This window comes from Tachypleus tridentatus, chromosome 4 (genome assembly GCF_004210375.1).
Source record: "Tachypleus tridentatus isolate NWPU-2018 chromosome 4, ASM421037v1, whole genome shotgun sequence".
Taxonomy (NCBI): domain Eukaryota; kingdom Metazoa; phylum Arthropoda; class Merostomata; order Xiphosura; family Limulidae; genus Tachypleus; species Tachypleus tridentatus.
In genome coordinates this window covers 42,751,609-42,770,837 of record NC_134828.1, presented here as the reverse complement: position 1 = coordinate 42,770,837, position 19,229 = coordinate 42,751,609, and the positions used below count along the sequence as shown (strand labels likewise).

At 33.6% G+C, this 19,229-nt stretch overlaps 1 protein-coding gene across 9 annotated transcripts in view; it reads right to left on the bottom strand.

Annotated features, from left to right (window-relative positions):
* Positions 1-117: 117 nt before the first annotated feature.
* Positions 118-19,229, bottom strand: part of LOC143248969 (ATP synthase subunit s, mitochondrial) — a 37,394-nt gene continuing 18,282 nt past the window's right edge. For 2 of the 9 annotated variants that reach the window (XM_076498033.1, XM_076498032.1), the window contains exons 3-4: positions 12,927-13,017; positions 118-12,029 (exon numbers count right to left, since the gene is read on the bottom strand). In XM_076498033.1, coding sequence (XP_076354148.1) covers positions 806-1,819 — 1,014 coding nt within the window. In that variant the 5' untranslated portion in view covers positions 1,820-12,029; positions 12,927-13,017 and the 3' untranslated portion in view covers positions 118-805. Of the gene's footprint in view, positions 12,030-12,926; positions 14,487-14,566; positions 14,799-19,229 lie in introns of those variants that run through there. The other 7 variants (XM_076498037.1, XM_076498036.1, XM_076498039.1 and 4 more) reach the window with 4 other exon arrangements.

Sequence of the window (19,229 nt, the reverse complement as noted above, 5' to 3'; positions counted from 1 at the left end):
ACAGTGCAAATAGCATTTTAGGTTATACCTACAAAAATATTGTATATAAATATAAAGAGGTTATAACCTCATTGTATAGGTCAGGGGTCACGAAAATTTTTTCACAGGGGGCCAGATTACTTGGGGAATGAGAAGCGCAGGCTGCATGATCATTATGTTCAATACTCATAAGCTAGAATGAAAGCTCTCTGTAAAAGACTTAACACTAAGTTCAGGATGCCACATTAGTCATGTGGGAGTAGCATGCAATACACAAATATAATAAAAACAAACAGAAATAGAACCAACATTTTTATTTACTAAAAGGTTATCAAAGAAGGTGACATTAGCAAAAACAATTGTTACATCACACATAGTGAGTACATATCTGAATTTCACTAAGCTGCAAAAAAGTTAGTGAGATTTATGAAATTGGCATTTGGCTTTCAAAATATCTTCAATGTTTGGTTTTGAATTCTGGCATCCAATCATTAGAATTGCTTTCAAATGTTCATCAGTCAACCTTGATCGATGTACCGACTTCACATACTTTATTTTTGAAAATGCTTGTTCACAGACACAAGTTGCTCCGAACACTGATGCCATACGAGATGCGAACTGCTTCAGCTTTGGAAAATAATCTTCAGGTATGCGGCTGTAAATTCAGTAAGTTGCTCCTATCTGTGTTTTGCTTTCAACAATTCATTTCCTTGCAAATCGATGACCTCTTGCTGAAGTTCCACTGGCATGTCATCAATGACAGAATCAAAAGGATTCTGAAAAAGGAGAATGTCACTTTCGATTCTGTCGAGATGTAAAAATCTCTCTAAAAATGCTTATTTAAATCACCAATAATCTTTTTCTGAAACTCCAGGTTGACATCTTCTGTGATTCCAGCATGAAACTCATTGAAACACTGAAAATGAAATAGATTTCCTCCTTCCCAATGTGCTTCAAACAATGACAGCTTTCTCCGAAATCCTTTAATGATTCTATAGAGATCACAGACAAGGTTATTTTTTCCCTGAAGTTTCAAGTTCAATTCATTCATGTGGGATGTGATGTCAACCAAAAATGACAACAACCAGGTTGGATCCGACAAAAGTGGATCGGCTCTATATTTCTCGATAAGAAATGTATCTATTTCTCTTCTCAGCTTATAAAAGTGAGGCAAGACTTTACCGCAGCTGAGCCACCTCACCACCGTGTGATAAGGCGAGTCACAGAAATCCGAATCAATTTCTTCAAGAAACGCCTTGAACTGGTGATGATAAAGTGCATGACCCCAAATGAAATTCACTGCAGAAATGACTGGTTTCAGTATGCAAGAAATATCTAAGTCTTTTCCACAGAGTGCTTGCTGATGTATGATGCAGTGTATGAACAGAGCGCTTGGGAGTTGAAGATCCTCCAACTGTTTCCTGATCAGCCCCACCAGACCCTTCTTTACTCCAGCCATGTTTTTTCCTCCATCAATTGTTACACCTCTGAGCTGATTCCACTGAAGGTTATAGTCTTGCAAAGTTTTATGCACTTCCATGAAAATGTCTTCAGGACACAGCTCATTTGCTGCTTCCATCATACACTCTTTGATGATGTTGCCGTCAGTAAAAGGTTTTCCTCGCTCTGCCATTCTATGCACTATTTTGTAACTTGTACGAGTGACAGATTCATTTTGAGCAAACTTTCTCGTGAAGAGATTCTTCGGAGATTCAAAAACATGTTTCAGTGATGTCGAGAAAACCCACTTGTAGAGAAATATATGTGCAAAAACGGCTCGTTTGGGTTGAGAAAATATTTTAATAAAAGAGCGAACAACGTTTCGACCTTCTTCGGTCATCGTCAGGTTCACAAAGAAAGAGGTAACTGACCGGAAGCTGACCACATGTTTGAAAGGGGTTGTGCAACTGAGTGTCGGAACGTAGAGGGCGGTGTTAGATGTTTGAATATATAATTTTATTCATTTTATTATATTAATATAGGTATAAAGGGAAATAGGTATATTTAGATGTTTTTGCTACTCTTCTCAATACACCATTTACACAATTTTTGGGTCTCCTATTCCTCAACCTCAACTATGCTTTCAGTTGTGTTGGTACTTTTATGCATATCCCCCTATTTTTCTCCTCCCACATGTCCTTTCCATATATCGTACGTGATTTCCACTGCTGCACTGGTTTTTGTGTCACCATTTTTTATCCTTTGTCTCTGACACTCCTTCATCAGTCACAGTTCAATGTAAAATATCTGTCTGCACCTGGACTCTGCCTTCACATGTTGCTTTGTCTGGTCCCTTGCCTGAAGGTCTGGATATTTGGATGTAGTTTCCTTCATTTTCTGTGCTCTTCTTTCTTCCTCTGTAATGGTTTAGCTGTATGAGTAGTACATGTGCTATCTTTGCTCTTTCCTACAAGATTATGGTCCTTCCTATTCTGAAGTTCCTCACATATCATCCTTTTTGCCTTCGATTTTTAAATGTAGCATTTCAGTTTTCTCTGCTGTGGACCACAGGGTGGTATTATTTGCCACTCTTCAGTTTAACAGCTTTGCTTGTAATTTCCAGTTGCCAGCCTTATACATGATGTTTAATTCCTTCTGTTTTCCCATACTTCCCTTACAGATTAGTACCTCTATGTTTCCCTCCATTTTTCCCTATCCTCCAATGAATCTTTTGCCAGCATGTTCTCTGCATCCCATTGTTTTTGAGTCAGTGTTTCTGCTCTTGTTGATACGTGAATGTTGCTGTTTAATATTTTTTTACCATCAGATCCATCACCTTGCAATGCTCCTGGCTGTGCATTTATATTTTCCCATGGGGGCCTTTATCAGTGCTATTGCTGTTTATTTCATTTTCTTTGCCTTTGCAGAGGCCTTTACTGCATATTTAGATCATGCTCTGTAGTTAGTGGTGCCACTTAGTGTAAATGTGCACTGTACAATGTACAACTTGTGATCATATACCATGCTAGATTACTGGGACATTGAGGATATTCCTACCACAAACTCATACAACTACACATGCCACCAAGTGTTTGTTGATTGACTCTGTCAATGTATGTTCTAGGCAACGAAATACAATATAACAACATGTCACAAGGTCATTTTACACACACCACTGAGATGTTGTTTTTGGCAGGACTACTTATAGAATCCCTTACTGTTTCTTACTTCACAAATATATATGTACCAAACTGTACAATCATGGATTAACATGAGTAAGACAGACAGGGATTATTGCTCCTCTCTGTCACTGAGGCTCTTCTTGATGCAGACCTGAAGTACAATTCCAGACACCACCAGATATTGATTGATTGACTCTATTGATGTGATCCCTCTACTTATCAAAACAGGGTACTGTGGTCACCAATTGCACTATATATGGTGCTGTTGTCCTCTGGAGTCTCTAATGCATTTTCTTCTCCTTCTTTTAGTGGAGTATGGGAGTTCGTGCCACTAACCAGTTTCTAGCCACCAGGGTGGTAGAACATGGAGGCCTGTCCTTCAGAGTATGTACAATGCCACTCATATGAGTGTAAGGCAGTGAGATTCTGCGGGTATAGATAGCATGATGTTCTTCCTACCATACTTACATATAACAGATGTAGGTAGGTGTCGGGTATAACACTCCACCATATACTGCAGTCTGCCCCACCAGCTGAGATACCATCATTTCTACAATTTACTGGATGTCAGTTCCCAGGGACAAGATGTTGGTTGGAGCCAGACCATTTGCATAAGCTCTTATCTGTTTGAATGTCACTTTTCATCTACAGTGAAATGGATGATACATTCCCAATGCTCCAGGTTTTGGACTGGAGATACAACCCCCAAATAGCAGTCCCTCTTTCTGCCATCTGCTGAATGTCAGTTCCCAGTGAATATGATGTTGGTTGTAACTGGACAAGACAGTGTAAGGCTGTGTACCCTCATCTTATTATGGACTGGTTGACAGATTCCCAATTCTTCTAGGTTTTAGAGTGGAGAAAAACACCCACCTGTTATTATTTTCTCCCTACATCTAGTTTTTTCTCTCTCTCCTTTTCTTCTTCCACTTTTTCTTCCTTTTTTCTCTACCTATGAATCTCTCTCTAGGTCTTGTTTACCAAACTCACAGATTGTTATCTTTCAGTCCACGCCACTCACCTCTCTCTATTCACTTAACAGTGTCAATTGACATGATTATGTAGTGAGGTTATGATCTATACAATATTTACACCACCACTACAGCTGTGCATATGCAGGCCTATTTGTTTGAATCTATTGTACCATCATTTACCCTCGTAATTATTGGATGGCTTACTAATGTCAGGTTGTATAGAGCACATGAACACACGCAGAAAGGGGCAAGAGAATGTATTTACTTCTTTGTGTTTCACAAAAAAATGCACATATTGTGACGTAAACATAATAGTGTAGTTAAACTAGAAATTTTTAATAATTTTTATGGAATTTGGAAAAGTTTGCATTTAAGCACATGTAACAATATACATTATTTTAATCTGTTGACTTGTGCTGTAAAAGCTGAATCCCTACATACATGTTTTGCCTTCACCTCTCTGAAAATATTTTGTGAGCTCATATGATATGGTCGTATTGTTTACATTAGTTGTTTTTGAGTTGGTGGCAATGCATGTCAACAATAAATAAACAGCACCCAGTCCACTTGTTTTAAAATAAGATGTTTAAACAAGTCATGTTCATGACAATGTTGTTTATCATAGTTGTATCCAGAGCTTTAAATAATTTTCTCTTTTTAATTAAAGTCTGCAAAGGCTAGTTGAGTTATTTTAGAACACATTTTGACAAGACAAATTGTTCTTCTGTACTCTGTGATAATCTATAATATGTGATACTTTTACTTGGAAATCGATGATATACGGTCTTTATAGCTAAACTCACAAGCACACATTCTAGATCTATGTGATTATATTTCTCACTAATTTAATTTGAACTACAGTTTGAATGTATATTTAAAAATACATCAACAGTGGCCTCAAACTTTCCACACCCTACAAAATATTACCGTTTAATAACACTTGAAAAATTTTGAAAGATATAGTACTATGATATAATAATACAAGTGCCAATACACAACAATTGAACTACACATGTATAATTACCACAGTTATATTAAAAAAAAACTTGCAATGAAATATTTCTGCTAAAAGTAACTAAATTGAACACTTGTGCTATATTTATATTAAAGTAGCATTGTATATCAAATACAAATATACTTAAAAGCTTTTAGAGAAATCAGTTTAACCAGAAAAGATTATGCAGTGATGAAATTGAACTTCTAACAGCTATTCTCGTATTGCATTTATATCTCCTACTAACTGAATTATGACTGTATATGTTGTATGCATAAAAAACGTCCATAATTATACATGATTATTTTCAACCAGAATACAGAAATTATATCAATAATTATGTCTGGGAGAATAAAATTTAAAGCAAAAAAAGAAGTGTAAATCTCTATCTTAGCAAATATTTTTGAAATATCTTAATTTATAAAGCTTTACCTTTATCTTCATTTGATTTTCTTTGTAAGCCATTTCAGGTTCAAATGTAACATTTGTATATTTTCTTCACAATCTGAGTATACTTCCATTTATAGTTTTATCTCAAATTAACCTGTCAGAAACTACTCATTAAATATATATATATATATACATAATGTACGTATATGGGTGTGCTGAGCTAAGGATTCTTCTACAGTAAGTGTCTGCGACTTATTGATGACAAATTTAGCAATAAACGAACAGCACACACTTCACTTATGTATTAGAAAGACGTAGAACATATACACAAAATTCTTTACATTACGGAGATCATAACAATATCTTAAACACCACACAGTTCTTTTCTTTTTGTCAAAACCCCATTTAGGTCGAATCAATGCTTTAAAATTCAGTTGACAACCTGAACTATTTTTCTCTGTTTTTATCACACTACTATTCGTATATAATTCACTTACGCTTCAGCATGAGTTACCACAGTTGTATCCTATACTTTCAATAATCGTTTGATTTTTCGTGTTTTCGAATAATCTCTGTTTTTCGTCAAATTTCACACAGGTAAGTTCAGTTAGCTTAGAATATCTTTTAACAATACATATCATTCTACTTATCTATTTCAAACCATTAATCTCAATCTAACATATCAACCGTTAGATCTTTCACTCCTATGACAGTTAACTTTGCGTTTTCTAACTTTTTCTGATGATTCAGCAAATATCTTGGTTCAGTCTGATCTATTTCTCCCTTAGTTCATCACACCTACTACCAGTTCTCTTGGTGATTTCCTCTTGAATAATACTAATACTGTTCAGGATATCCAATTAAGCAAATCACTGATTGTGGTCCAGATGGGATGTTTCATTTTCATGTAAGACACGTTTTATGCACTTTCTCCTTCTTGCCACTTTCTAAAAATTCATTTTTAGGTCAGAAGTTTATTCTGCCTCCTCATAAACCTCTATTATTCTCAAGTAGAAGTCTCCTGCCCAAATCAAATTTTATCGTTCTATTAGCTGCCATTGAATGCATCCTAGTATATCAATTTCATGTTTTTCTTTTTTTAAAGCAACGATATAAAACAGAATCCCCAAGCTGGACTTTGACCTTGTCTGTTTATCATGAATGAACTCCTAACCAATCATCTTAACTCTTCAATACCTTAATGTATTTTTCTTTTTGATTTTGAGCATGGATTTGATTCCATTCGGCACAGGGGTTTGGTCTCAAATTTCTTTTTTTTCCACATCCTCTTACGTACATCCATTTAGCCTTTTTTTTTCCTCACTGGTTAGAGGGCAGCTATTTCCATCAAAAGTATTCTCTACAATTTTTTCTTACTATACAGTGCCTCAAGGATCAGTATAGTTTCCTCTTAATATATTGCTGAAATGTCATGCCCTAGATTTTCCATACATATTTTCCAATATAATGTTCATACAAATGTTGTTGACAGTAATAATCAGCACATCTTTCTGGCTTACTCTCATCTCTGGTGTCTTTCTACACATGCATTGAAACCCAGGACCATAAAATTTATTGTCTTACTCGTCACTGATCCTCTTTGATGCTCTACTTGGTGTTCAAATATCACAAAATATCTAGGTGTTGTTTACAACAAACACCTAGAAGGCTCTGATAATGACTACTAACCAAAAAGTCACATCTTCCATCAGTTATAAAAAGTACAAGGGGTTTGTACCCATCATTTTTGTTATATACATAGAATACATTCATTTATTCCTGTCTTACATCAGGTCACACTGCATGGATTTTTTTTTTAATTTTTTTATTGTCACTTCCAAGTACTGGAATGTCATGCCCTTCACCTTGTTTTTCATGTTAAACTACCTAATTCTATGTCCACAGCTCATTCTCACCATTTTCATGACTATCAAACCCAACTCTTTCATTGTTTCCTTAATAAAAATGTTATACTTACTGACCTGTTCTCCAGACAAGTGTGAACTTCTTAAAAAGTTTTAACACTTAATGATTATTATTTCAATCTTAATGCCTTTCCACAATTAAATATACCAGGCCATATTAATCACAAGGACACATCTTCTGCGTGCTTCCCTCAGTATGGGCACAGACAGTCTAGTTGCTTTGTGCCATAAAATACCAAACCAATGAACCCTCAGAATGCTAAAGAAACTAGTTCTTGTTCTTTACCAATGCCATATCCATTTTTCTGGTATTTATCATGTATTTCTCAGCCAAGTCGTTTTTCTTCAGGATCTTCTGACTGTCACTTAGTAACCTTCCAGCTCTGGACTTGCATTCTTCACTTAGCCATAGAAAGAGCATAGCCCTCTACTGGTTCACTAGCTGACAAGTCCTCAAGAGTCAAACTACAGTGTACAGCTGAGGGTACAGTGAATCAAATAATGTGTTAGACATCTCTATCACATATTATATTTAAATTCTTTCCTTTGGTGAAAAGAAGAAAACCCAGAATTCCAATAGTTATTTCTTACCCAAGATTTTTTTTTTTCATTTTATTTGACAGGCTGAGTAAGAAGTTTCCTGAAGTTGAAACATTTCTCAATGCTGTCCTGCTGGTGACAAGCTTGTTCTTTACTAATTGAATCTAGCAAATCTTAGTAAATGCAACTGAATGTTCTTGTTCTATACTTCAAAACATGTAATCCCACTTTATAAAATCACAAAAGTTTAGAAACTTCTGTATTGAGTCATTGTAACTGAAGTAAGCTCATTAGATTAGATTTGGTTTCTGTTATACTTGAAAAAAATTGTGAAATAAACGGTGACTGCACAATAATCAATATATGCAAGAGGATGTTACAATGTCCAATATGTCCCCAAATATTAGCATGATTGTCTTACATAAGAAACTTACTAATTTAGACTTCAACATAATTACTTTTGAACATTTCACTAAAAGACAAAAGGAGGGTCTCATGTCAAGTTCCAATATCTTCTCTTACTATAATGGAAGTAATGTGTGTGTATGTAAACAGTAAAGCTTTTACAGCATGTATTAATGGCACAACAAATAAAAAAAATTACACTTTGGGTATTCATGATTCACACAATTAGAAAAATAATTATGGTATGTGCAATATTCATTCCTTTCCAATAAAACATAATTTTAAATAAAAGTATTTTCCCATACAACAAGAACATGACTCAATGGGGCTACTTATATATTTTTTTACCAATAAATAGCTCCACTTTTGATATATAAAAACATTATAATTTATATCAGAAAAGTTTATGAAGATTTTGTACTCTGTACATATAATTATTTTGATGCAACAAGTATCACATTACTAAAGAACAAAAATAGAAAAAAAAACTTTTAGAAAATGTTCACTTTTTTCTAAACTGTTTTTAATTAAGTATGAATATTATGATTAGGAATTACTAGCACACAGAAAGCTGCCCATAGGTTGGCATTTTCTGCTTATATTTGTGTCTATTATTGAACTCTGTCAAAAAAAACAACAACCTTATTTTACTTGGCCTACGCAATGTTATCAATAATGTAGGTTTGGGCACTATTGGAGTGTGCCACAAGTTTTAAATAGGAAAATTCCCATAAACATACTGACAGTATTCTTAATTTTTATGATAACTTAGTTGTGAAAGAAAATATTCTGCTATTTTCTCTCAGTATCTTGTTAGTTTAAAAGCTAAAAAGCTTGAATATTTTTAAGCAGAATAAAAATATATTTTCTAAGAAGGCACATTTGTTGCAGCATAATTTCTTATCCATCAAAAAGGCACCTTCATAAAAAATGTTATAGTGGTCTCCTCAATAAACAGATTTTCTTGACCTTGTAGTTTGTTTCAGGTATTTTTTTTTACTACCCTACAGAGTTATTCAGGTTCTTATTCTGAATTTTGGGTATTTTATTTTCTATCACTCTGTTACTATTATGGATGTTTCCTAATGATAACTCACATCTTGATGCTGTTCTTTTCTCTTGTTGTAACCTGTGTTACCATGACTTATTTGAAACATTCATATTAGTATGCTGTGTATATATATATATGTGATAATTTTCATGTACATGATTCACTGTATGGATTTGATCACATGGACGCAAATGGTCAGACTTTAAAACCTTTAAGGATGAGTATAACCTTGTTTTGATAAATAATGATTTCTCTTTTACTACACCTATAAATTATGAAGATAAACCCTTTAATATATATTTTTGATACCAACTGTGTTAGCACTGGAAATGTTAGACATGTCCACTTCGAAATTTGCTTTCCTTATGAAAGATCTTCCAGTGGGACAGTGGTAAGTCTTTAGATTTACGATGCTAAAATCAGGGGTTTGATTCTTCTCGATGGATACAGGAGATATCCCAATTTGGTTTTGTTATAAGAAAGCACGCACACACCTTAGGAAAGATAAATATGAAGAAATAAAACTTTTGGAGATAGTAGTGCTGCTCTTTAATCAAAGACTTTCCTCTCTCCCTTGTCTGAACAATGTTTAAATTAAGGCCTTTGCAATACATGACCTGTGCATACTAATATTAGTTAAAAAACTGAAGGTTCTGGTCTCATAAGTAATTGGTAATTGACACCTGTAGGTTGGGGTGATTATATGGGCTTAAATCCTAGCATCTCTGCACAAAAAGCACATTTTTTCCCTGCCATGAAAATTATCAAGAAGTTCCAAAAGACATGTCTGATTCCACATCTTGCTTACTATGAGTTATGAGAAAAATATTTCAGCTTTAAAATAAATGGAACATGGGGCCTTGCATGATTTTAGAAAAATAAATAATTGTAATTAACTGTTAATACAAAAAAACCAAAAAAACTCTACTCTTTAATTTTAGGTCATAAAAGTGTTTATATAAGACCTCTGCACATTACTAATTGATCAATGTAAGGCTGCTCTTTTAAATTCACATTTCTCATCATCTCATTTTGGTTCTTACATAATTTTGTCAACTATGATTAAACTATAAAAACATTTTCTGGAACCCACTGATGACATACTTAGAGATGCCAACTATTTCAAATGACTGAGCATAATGATTGTAGACAGAGCCTATACAGATATCATACAACCACTGGATACAGTTTTGAGTCATCCACGTCTGTGGATCCATCTGTGGCTAAACTTTAAACACTTTTAGTAAGTATGCTTGAAATCATTTTGTCATTTTAACAACCCAACATTTGTACAATGGCTGTAGTTTTGGTCATATTTTTTCTTACAGCCATATTTTTTCGCTATATCAGAGTCTGGGAATTTTTTCTGAATAGATGTCCTGCATGATCAGCTATAGCTAGGGGTAAATTATGAGCAATGACAAATTGCGTGAACATCACTTCTGCATTTATGATTTCATGTTCTGAATTCTTACTCATAAATGTCGTTATCTGCATCGTTTTTGTCTTCGCCTCAGCCTTTTGTTGGTGAGATGCTGATTTTGTATGTCAGGAACAATCGTTTATCCCACCATGTGCCACAGAAAAATCGATGTGACAAACTGTACAAAACGCATGACTGTCACTGCTTTTGATGCAATGACCGGATATTTTGCAAAATACTCTTTCCTAAATTTTTGATTCACAGTTTTAGTCCTTTTAGATTTGCCAGAAACAAGACAATCTGGTGAATGAGGCCTCTTTTTTTCCATCTTGTGAACGATCGCATTGGTCTTTCTATGCTGCTTAGAAAACGAGAAATACCCATCTACGTGAGAGGCTGACAAACACTGATGACGTAACTATGGATTCCCCCATGTACCCAGTATGGAAAAGCACCACACTCAAACTATTGGTAAATGTCGGAGATACAGATATCTTTTATTATTTCAAGCACAAACATGATTATCACAGGTAGCCTTTTGGACTATGTCTTTTATTTATTATCAAAATTTATTTGTATCTCACTAGAAATTTTCTTTTCACCCCTTTCAAGCCCTGGGGAAACAATATATTACTTTATTGTATAGGCCTTTATAATATATTTTCCCTACCCTAATTACACATATACAAGCTTAGTCAACTTGACCAACTTCCTAGCCACTAGAAAAAGTATGAAATAAATCTAAGTTATCCTTTTTTGTTCTTTATATAATGACTTCACATTCTAACAGGAAGCTACCTTTCTTTATCCTAAATAGCTTAAAGCTTGTAACAATATACTGCTGTTTCTATTTAAATTTTGTTTTAATGCCTTTTGAAGTGCGTCTAACTAATAATACCACCACAAGTTGTATATCCCTTGGCAAATGCCTTCTGTTATCCTAGTGAAGTAGGTAAAGCACAAGCTACTTGTGAACATACCTTCTGAAAATTGTTTCATCTTATCTCACCATATAAGTTCCCAAGTTTTACATCTTAGTTACTTTTATACTAATTAAAATGTTTTCTCTTTTAAAGAAAAACACAACCTAGCAATTTAAATTTGTAGAAATCTTTCAAAACTTAAATATATGAATTCTTCACCTCTTGCAATTCTGTAAGAACAGAATATGCACTTTCAATTTGTCTCTTGGAAAGCTTTTCTAATGGCATCTTTTTCATGTCAATCTGGTTATAAAAAACGATTACAATTACAAACTAGAAACCAAAGCTGCTAAATTTATAAAATAAAATATAATTTAGCAAATCAATAAATGATATTACAGGAACATTTTTAAATTCCAGAAATACAAAAAAATGTAGAACATTAAGATGTAATAGATTTTGGAGGCAAAGTTACACCATCTTTCAGTTATTTAAAAAAATGAAATCTAAATAACCAAAGTTTTAAAAGTTATATTTAACACTATGTAAAACAGAACAATAAGCAAACTCATATCACAGAGATGCCAACTATTTCAAATGACTGAGCATAATGATTGTAGACAGAGCCCTTTCGCAGTTTTAGTCCTTTTAGATTTGTCAGAAAAAAGGCAATCTGGTGAACGAGGCCTCTTTTTTTCCATCTTGTGAATGATCGCATTGGTGTTTCTATGCCTCTTAGAAAACGAGAAATACCCATCTACGCGAGCGCTGATTGGCTGACAAGCACTGATGACATAACTATAGATTCCCCACGTACCCAGTATGGAGAAGCATCGCACTCAAACTATTGGTAGATGTCGGAGATACAAATATTTTTATTATTTCAAGCACAAACTTGATTATCACAAGTAGCCATTTGGACTATGTCTTTTATTTATTATCAAAATTTATTTGTATCTCACTAGAAATTTTCTTTTCACCCCTTTCAAGACCTGGGGGAACAATTTATTACTTTATTGTATCGGCCTATATAATATATAATAATTTGGGAGTTGCAACAAGTCGTAATATTTATCTGTGTGAGCAAACAGTCGTAATGTATACACCAAAATCTTAATGGTTGGCATCTCTGCATACTTTTATGAAAACCTACACTGTAGTCTGCTCTTTGACAAAAACACTTCTTGTGGGTCTGATTACCTCAAACTAGTCTAGATAAATTTCTGAATTTCAGTTTGTATAATGGCTGCTGTTAATAGGCATTTGTCCTCCCACGTGGAAACTTGATGACCTAGTAAATTAGATTGAGTTAAAAGTAAAAACAGAATGGGATTCAAAAGAAAAATATGTCACAGGACAAAGTTTCACCACATCATGGAGATGACATCAGGTACCACAAGGTGACATTTAATTTTACGATTAGAACCTCTTCATTCTTAAGTACTATGTTTGCCAAGTCAACTAAGATACCTTAACTACATTTATATGCCCGTTTACCATATCGTAGAAGCTCTCTCATCATGGAACAGTTAAAAATGTTACATAACTCTTACTATCCTCAAGTGGACCTGAAAGTTATTTTTTAAATCCAGTAACAAACTTGAGAATTGTTTCTACTACATAAATCATAAGCCAAATGCTCATTGTTTATATTTTGTCTATTTATACAAGTGTGCACCTCTTATAGTGGTAAAATTATAATTTTTAAAGTAAGAGCATTTGAATACATTGATATAACTATAAAAAGTGGAAAAAAGCTACAAACCTTATCAACTCTGCTATCTACCAACACAATAAAGAAAGAGGGCATCTAATTTCTCTCTCCAACTTTAAAATACTCTCAACAGCTAAGCATGATACTGAACTTCCCATAAAAGAGAAGTCATACATAAAAACTCTTCTTATATTGCTAACACATTTCTCATCCGATTTACATTTATTTGAATACAAATTATTTCATTTTCACTATATACTTTTAATTTTGTAATACTTCAAAATTGTTAACTTAGTATTTATTACAGATTATATCATATTTCTGGTGTAATTCCATTAAATCTGTTTGGTACTTGTAGCTTACAGAAGGTATAATTCTGAAATGTTTAATAAATGCTTCAAATAATTACATTTGTGTTTTTCTTTATTGTTAAGTTATATTTTCTGAAAAATGAAATGATCTGTTATCTGCTTTCTAAAGTATGAAGTCTGTTATGATTAACAGAACTTTTTCTTGATAGTTTAAAAAGTATTATAATTTTAATTTAAAAAGTGTCTATGCCACAATGCAAATGTCCAGTCTACCTCGTGAACTGATATGGTCATTCCTGATTTGGAATGGTTGAGCAGAGGATTTCCATTTATTGTGTAGGTCTTTCTTATATATGACTCATACTATTTGCAGTACAATTATAGCTTCCACAACTGGAAGTATGTATGGTCAGTGACTTATCATGACTCAAACCTAGCATCTTCTAACCTGTAAACCAGTACACTAAACATTCCTAGAATATTTTTTTAATATCCTGTTTTGCAGTTCATTATTATAAAAAAGCTACAAAAATATTTACTACCCTACATACTTGGTCAAAGCAGTCTATTTAATATATTACAGAAACATTTTAAACATCTTTGTCTCAAACAAGTTAAGAAAAATCAATTTTGCACATTACAAGTGAGATAACTTTTAATAAATACGTCATTTGTTAAACACAAATGCTGTTTCTGCTTGATCATTGACCAGAATGTGCATTTGAAAAGGACAGCCTGAAAAATAAAATGAAGAGGATTTAGAGAGTACTATATAGACTAAAGAACTGTGGGATGTAGCACTCTAGACACAAGAGTTAAATATTTTACAGCTTTATTGGTAATTTTTGACAACAATTCTACAGTCTTTGAGAAATACACAAGTCCTAAGTTTGTGAAATATAGATATTGAACCACAATCTCAGTTAGTCTTTTTTTACAGGAGGAAAGTCCACCAAACACTTTGGTAATGATTGGGTTAAGGTATGGATACACTTTTCTCTATCACGAACTTCAGGCAGATCATACAAGTAGAGATATTGCAGATTCCTATAAAAATCCAAATACAGTTGGCAAAAGAAACTGCCACATCTGAAGAAAACATTTGGCCATGATGACATGCGACTCAAAGTCATAGGTCAGTTTGTTTAGTTTTTGCAGAGTAAGGATGATTATACATGTACTTTCAATAAAAGATATCAAATAATTCATAAATATTTAACTTTGAAAAATAAAGATATGCTTTAGGTAAAAAGTTATCTAAACAATACACTAAATATTTTTTTCTTGGAAAACTGCTAAATTTATTAATACATAAGCCTTAATCCTAAAATTGCCAACTATTTTGTATAATATTTACCAGCATATAAATTATTGAAAATGATGGAGCAAGTGTTATCGTCCCAACCCCATGGTATACCCTTACGTCACATTTCATAGCTAAATGAGATAAATAAATTTTGCAAAATCAAGCTTCACCAACAAAAGGACAGAAAAGTGTTATTGAGGTAGTCAATCTTCAGAATATTCCTTTGTGAGCCAATCAAAATTAAGATCATTCATGAAATGAATTTGTGTTGTATTCAAAGACTAATTATTGATAAACATCAGTTAGATTAACAATATTAATATATGGCTATTATGTCACGTTGCTTAGCGACAAAAGCATAACCTAATATTGTTGTTAGTCTATGTACTGAAAGTATTAAATGAAATGTTTAGAGAAGTGCTTCTCAAATTGCATGTTGTGGAAAGGTCTCAGGTGTGCTGTTAAATTTTTGTAATTACTAAATAATTTTATTTAGTAATGTAAATTTATTATCAATTTAATAAAGTATTTAAATTTCAAATTTGATTTATTTCCTCCTTGATACAGTATAATGGTAATTTTTGTCTGTCTTAGTCAGGGGGTTGTCACTAGGCTTGCCGTAACGACTTATTTATGTGTCACAAGCTGAGCTGACAAAGTTTGGGAAAAAACTGTAGAGACAACAAAATTATAAGAAAAACATGATTTGTTTTTTATTTAAAATATTGGTGATATATCAGAAAATAGCTTAAATTCAAAAACAATTTAAGTTTAAAATTGAATTGATATTTTTGCTTTCATGATAAATGTTATGCACTTAGCTCTAGGCTAGGAGAGCCCAAACTGTGTCCTTACTTTAGACTTGCTTTATTAACACTCATTATACTTAGGTTTTATGGCACCCCCACCTTGCACACTTGTCACTAAAAATCATAATGTACAGACAATAATTGAACTGTCCTATCTGGATACATGCATTTTGGCTTTTATGACTCCTATTTTGAGAAATCAAGCGTGACATAATGTGACACACACTGGCTTTTATATAGGTTCAATTACTAGTATAGTCTACATATAACATCATGTTGTACACTTTTTCTTGCTAAATGTAAAGACCTGATCTCCAATTCAGGTAAAATCAGTCATTTTCTATGTAAAATACACAAAGGGCCTTGGAGGTAAACAGTGGAATTAATTACCACATTTTATAGTCTTAATGTAAATTTATATCGAAATTTGTATTGTTGTTCACCCAGAAGAAAGTTTAATGACATCTTATGAGCAAAAAAATTAGCATCTATAGTCTAGGATGTGATAACCATGACGTTTGAAACTGTGTACCTCAGCTGATGGTTTGCAAGCATTATACATACAGGACTTCTTGAGTGAATATCAAAGAATTTTATCACAATTTAAAAAACAAAACTATGTTTGATTAAATGAAATAATGTCTCATTTGAAATTTCAATTACTTCTATATTTGTAAGTGATTCTTTTACACACTGCAGGATGAGATTATACGAGTATGGGTGCCAATTATGACATTTTTGATTCACAAAAACAGAAAAGGTTGAAACCTACAGGTCTCAAACTAATGTATGGGGTGATGTTAATACATGCAACAAACTGTGTTCAACCAACGACCCAAGATGGGACTGCTTTGTGTTTGGAATTACATGGAAACAATGAACTTCCTTCCATAAACAATGCACTGAACCAATGCTGATAAAAAACAAGGGCCATGCTCAATCCAATCTGACAGCTGCACATCAAATCTGAACTGGTATTATGAGTAGACTCCCACACAGGCTGGTGTCTTTCCTTCTGACATTTGTGAAAAACATTCAAAGACCCAGGTATGAACACCCTCTGCATGAGTACGTATACATTTTTTTTCTCCCAAGGTGCTTCTTAACATATTGCTCCCCAAGTTGTACTTAAATCCTGAGCAGGGTGAAGAGGACTCTTCTGAACACTCCAACTGCTTTTTACTGAGGGGCAACGAACCCTAGGTAAAATGATTCAAGTTGAAATTCCTACCACAATTTCGCTCGTTACCACGTCATGAAATTCTTGGAGCCGAGGCCCCACAGACTTCAAAGGCATATAATAATCATTAACGCTACTAGTAGTATTCTGACTGAGCTGTGAAACCCTTGAAGTATGAACAGAATCTATGCTGGGTACCAATGTACCAAGGGGCTGATGTTAAAGGTTGGGACCATTAAACAGTGGTGGAACTATGACCTCCTGTAGAAGCCAATGAAAGTTGAGGCACCAGTGACAGGTATGAATGTAGAAGCTAACAATCAAACCAATGTGCATGCTAACAATGGTTACAGCTCATCATCAATGAACTTGGTGATCCTGAGAATCTTTCAATAAGGTTTACTGTTTGGAAAACAACATGTTGGATGTTAAAGTTGTAAGTCTATAGATTTACCCCTGCCAAACCAGGGGATATTGATTAATTCAGGTAAACACTGCCTTAGAACCCCTAATGTTGAGGAGCAGATGTATTATTTGAAAATCAGAATACAATTCAACCTGGCAGAGGAAGGCTACATCACCTAGTTCTGACAACCTTGGTGGATAAGGCAAGCTGTCCCTTCATGTAATTGAGCAGTAAACATTCCTTCATGAATCACATCTATAAATGGAGAGAAAACTAGATATCTTTTCCAAATCTTTTAACCATCAATTAAGGTGCAGATGCCAAAACAACTGGGGAGAGATCCAAAACATTACACTATCAATGAATCAACTGAAGGAAACAAATCAGATAAAACTTATCTCCCAAATTTAAAGACTGTTCTAATTACTGTTGTTTGGAACATTTTGTTAGGTTTGTTTTTTTGGAGCAAAGCAACAGTGGACTTCAGTGTTGTAATTTTATAAACTTATCACTATCCCAAAGACAGACCGAGAGGCCCACAGAATCAGAATAAAAAATGGCACATAAAAAAATAATAAAAAAGATCAGGATAGCTCTCAATTACAGCCTCAGAATCCCTGGAGCAACACTACCAAACTGAATATATGTCTCAATCTCACTATGAAGAGCAACAACAGTCTCAATTGAGAGGGATCGGGGGGATTATTGAATAATTCTAGGTAGAATAGAAGATACCTGATTTGCTTCTGTGCCAGGAATAGTAATTGTGAAGTTCATACCATATACATCAACTTGCAAAAAACACACAAAAAACACAACACTTTTTATAACAAATATCAACTAGATAACACAAAGAATGCTCTATCTCCAAATGACCATAATCCTAAGAAACCCATTAGTGATGCTTTGTCAGGAAAAAGTAACAAGATTATCTGAATGAAGTGCTTATAGATAGTACCAGAATAGAAGGAGCGTTGATACAGGTGGAGAGTGTTGCGAGACATATTTTGCCAAGAACAATTAAGAGATGTAAATAAGACTGAAGTAAGTAAATCAAAATTAGACCAATGCTCAATTCACAGGTAATGTTGATTTTGCCCAGATTGGGATTGAAATATATTCCTGCATTCCTGAGGAATTTCACTTTTCTTGGAAAATTTCATCTTTTTAGTTGGCTTTACCAATCAAGAATGCATAATCCTTCCATATCAATAAAAGTAATTTAACTTGCCTCATAATGTGTTTCTGGAATCTATTTCTGTTACTAATAAGTTCATAAAAGATTTTCACCAGCTATCTGATAATTTAATATTTGTCCCCAGTCAAAATGATGGACTGAAATGCTGCTTTTACCAAAATGCTAAATAGACCCACATCACAAAGGTTTACAAGTAAACACTGTAGAATAATCACAAAAACTGTGTCTACATCCAAAATAGATCATTTAGCCAATATCACAGTGTGCACCATTTTCAAGGAATTAACTTGCAGATTATTATCTGATTTATGAACTAAATTACCTTAGATGTCAATATACTGATTTATAATTAAAAACAACTGTGATTTTTTAAAATTTATGAACTGTAAAGCCAAGTAAAATTAAGTCTGTATTTTCTGTAATTTAACCCACTTTCTGTATTGAAATATGACTGATAATTTGGTACTACACAATGCCATCTAGTAATGGTACTATATAACCAAATTTAATAATTATGAACTCAAAAGTAATTGACAAAATGTCTTTGTGCAATTTGCACTGGAAATAACTTAAGCCTTA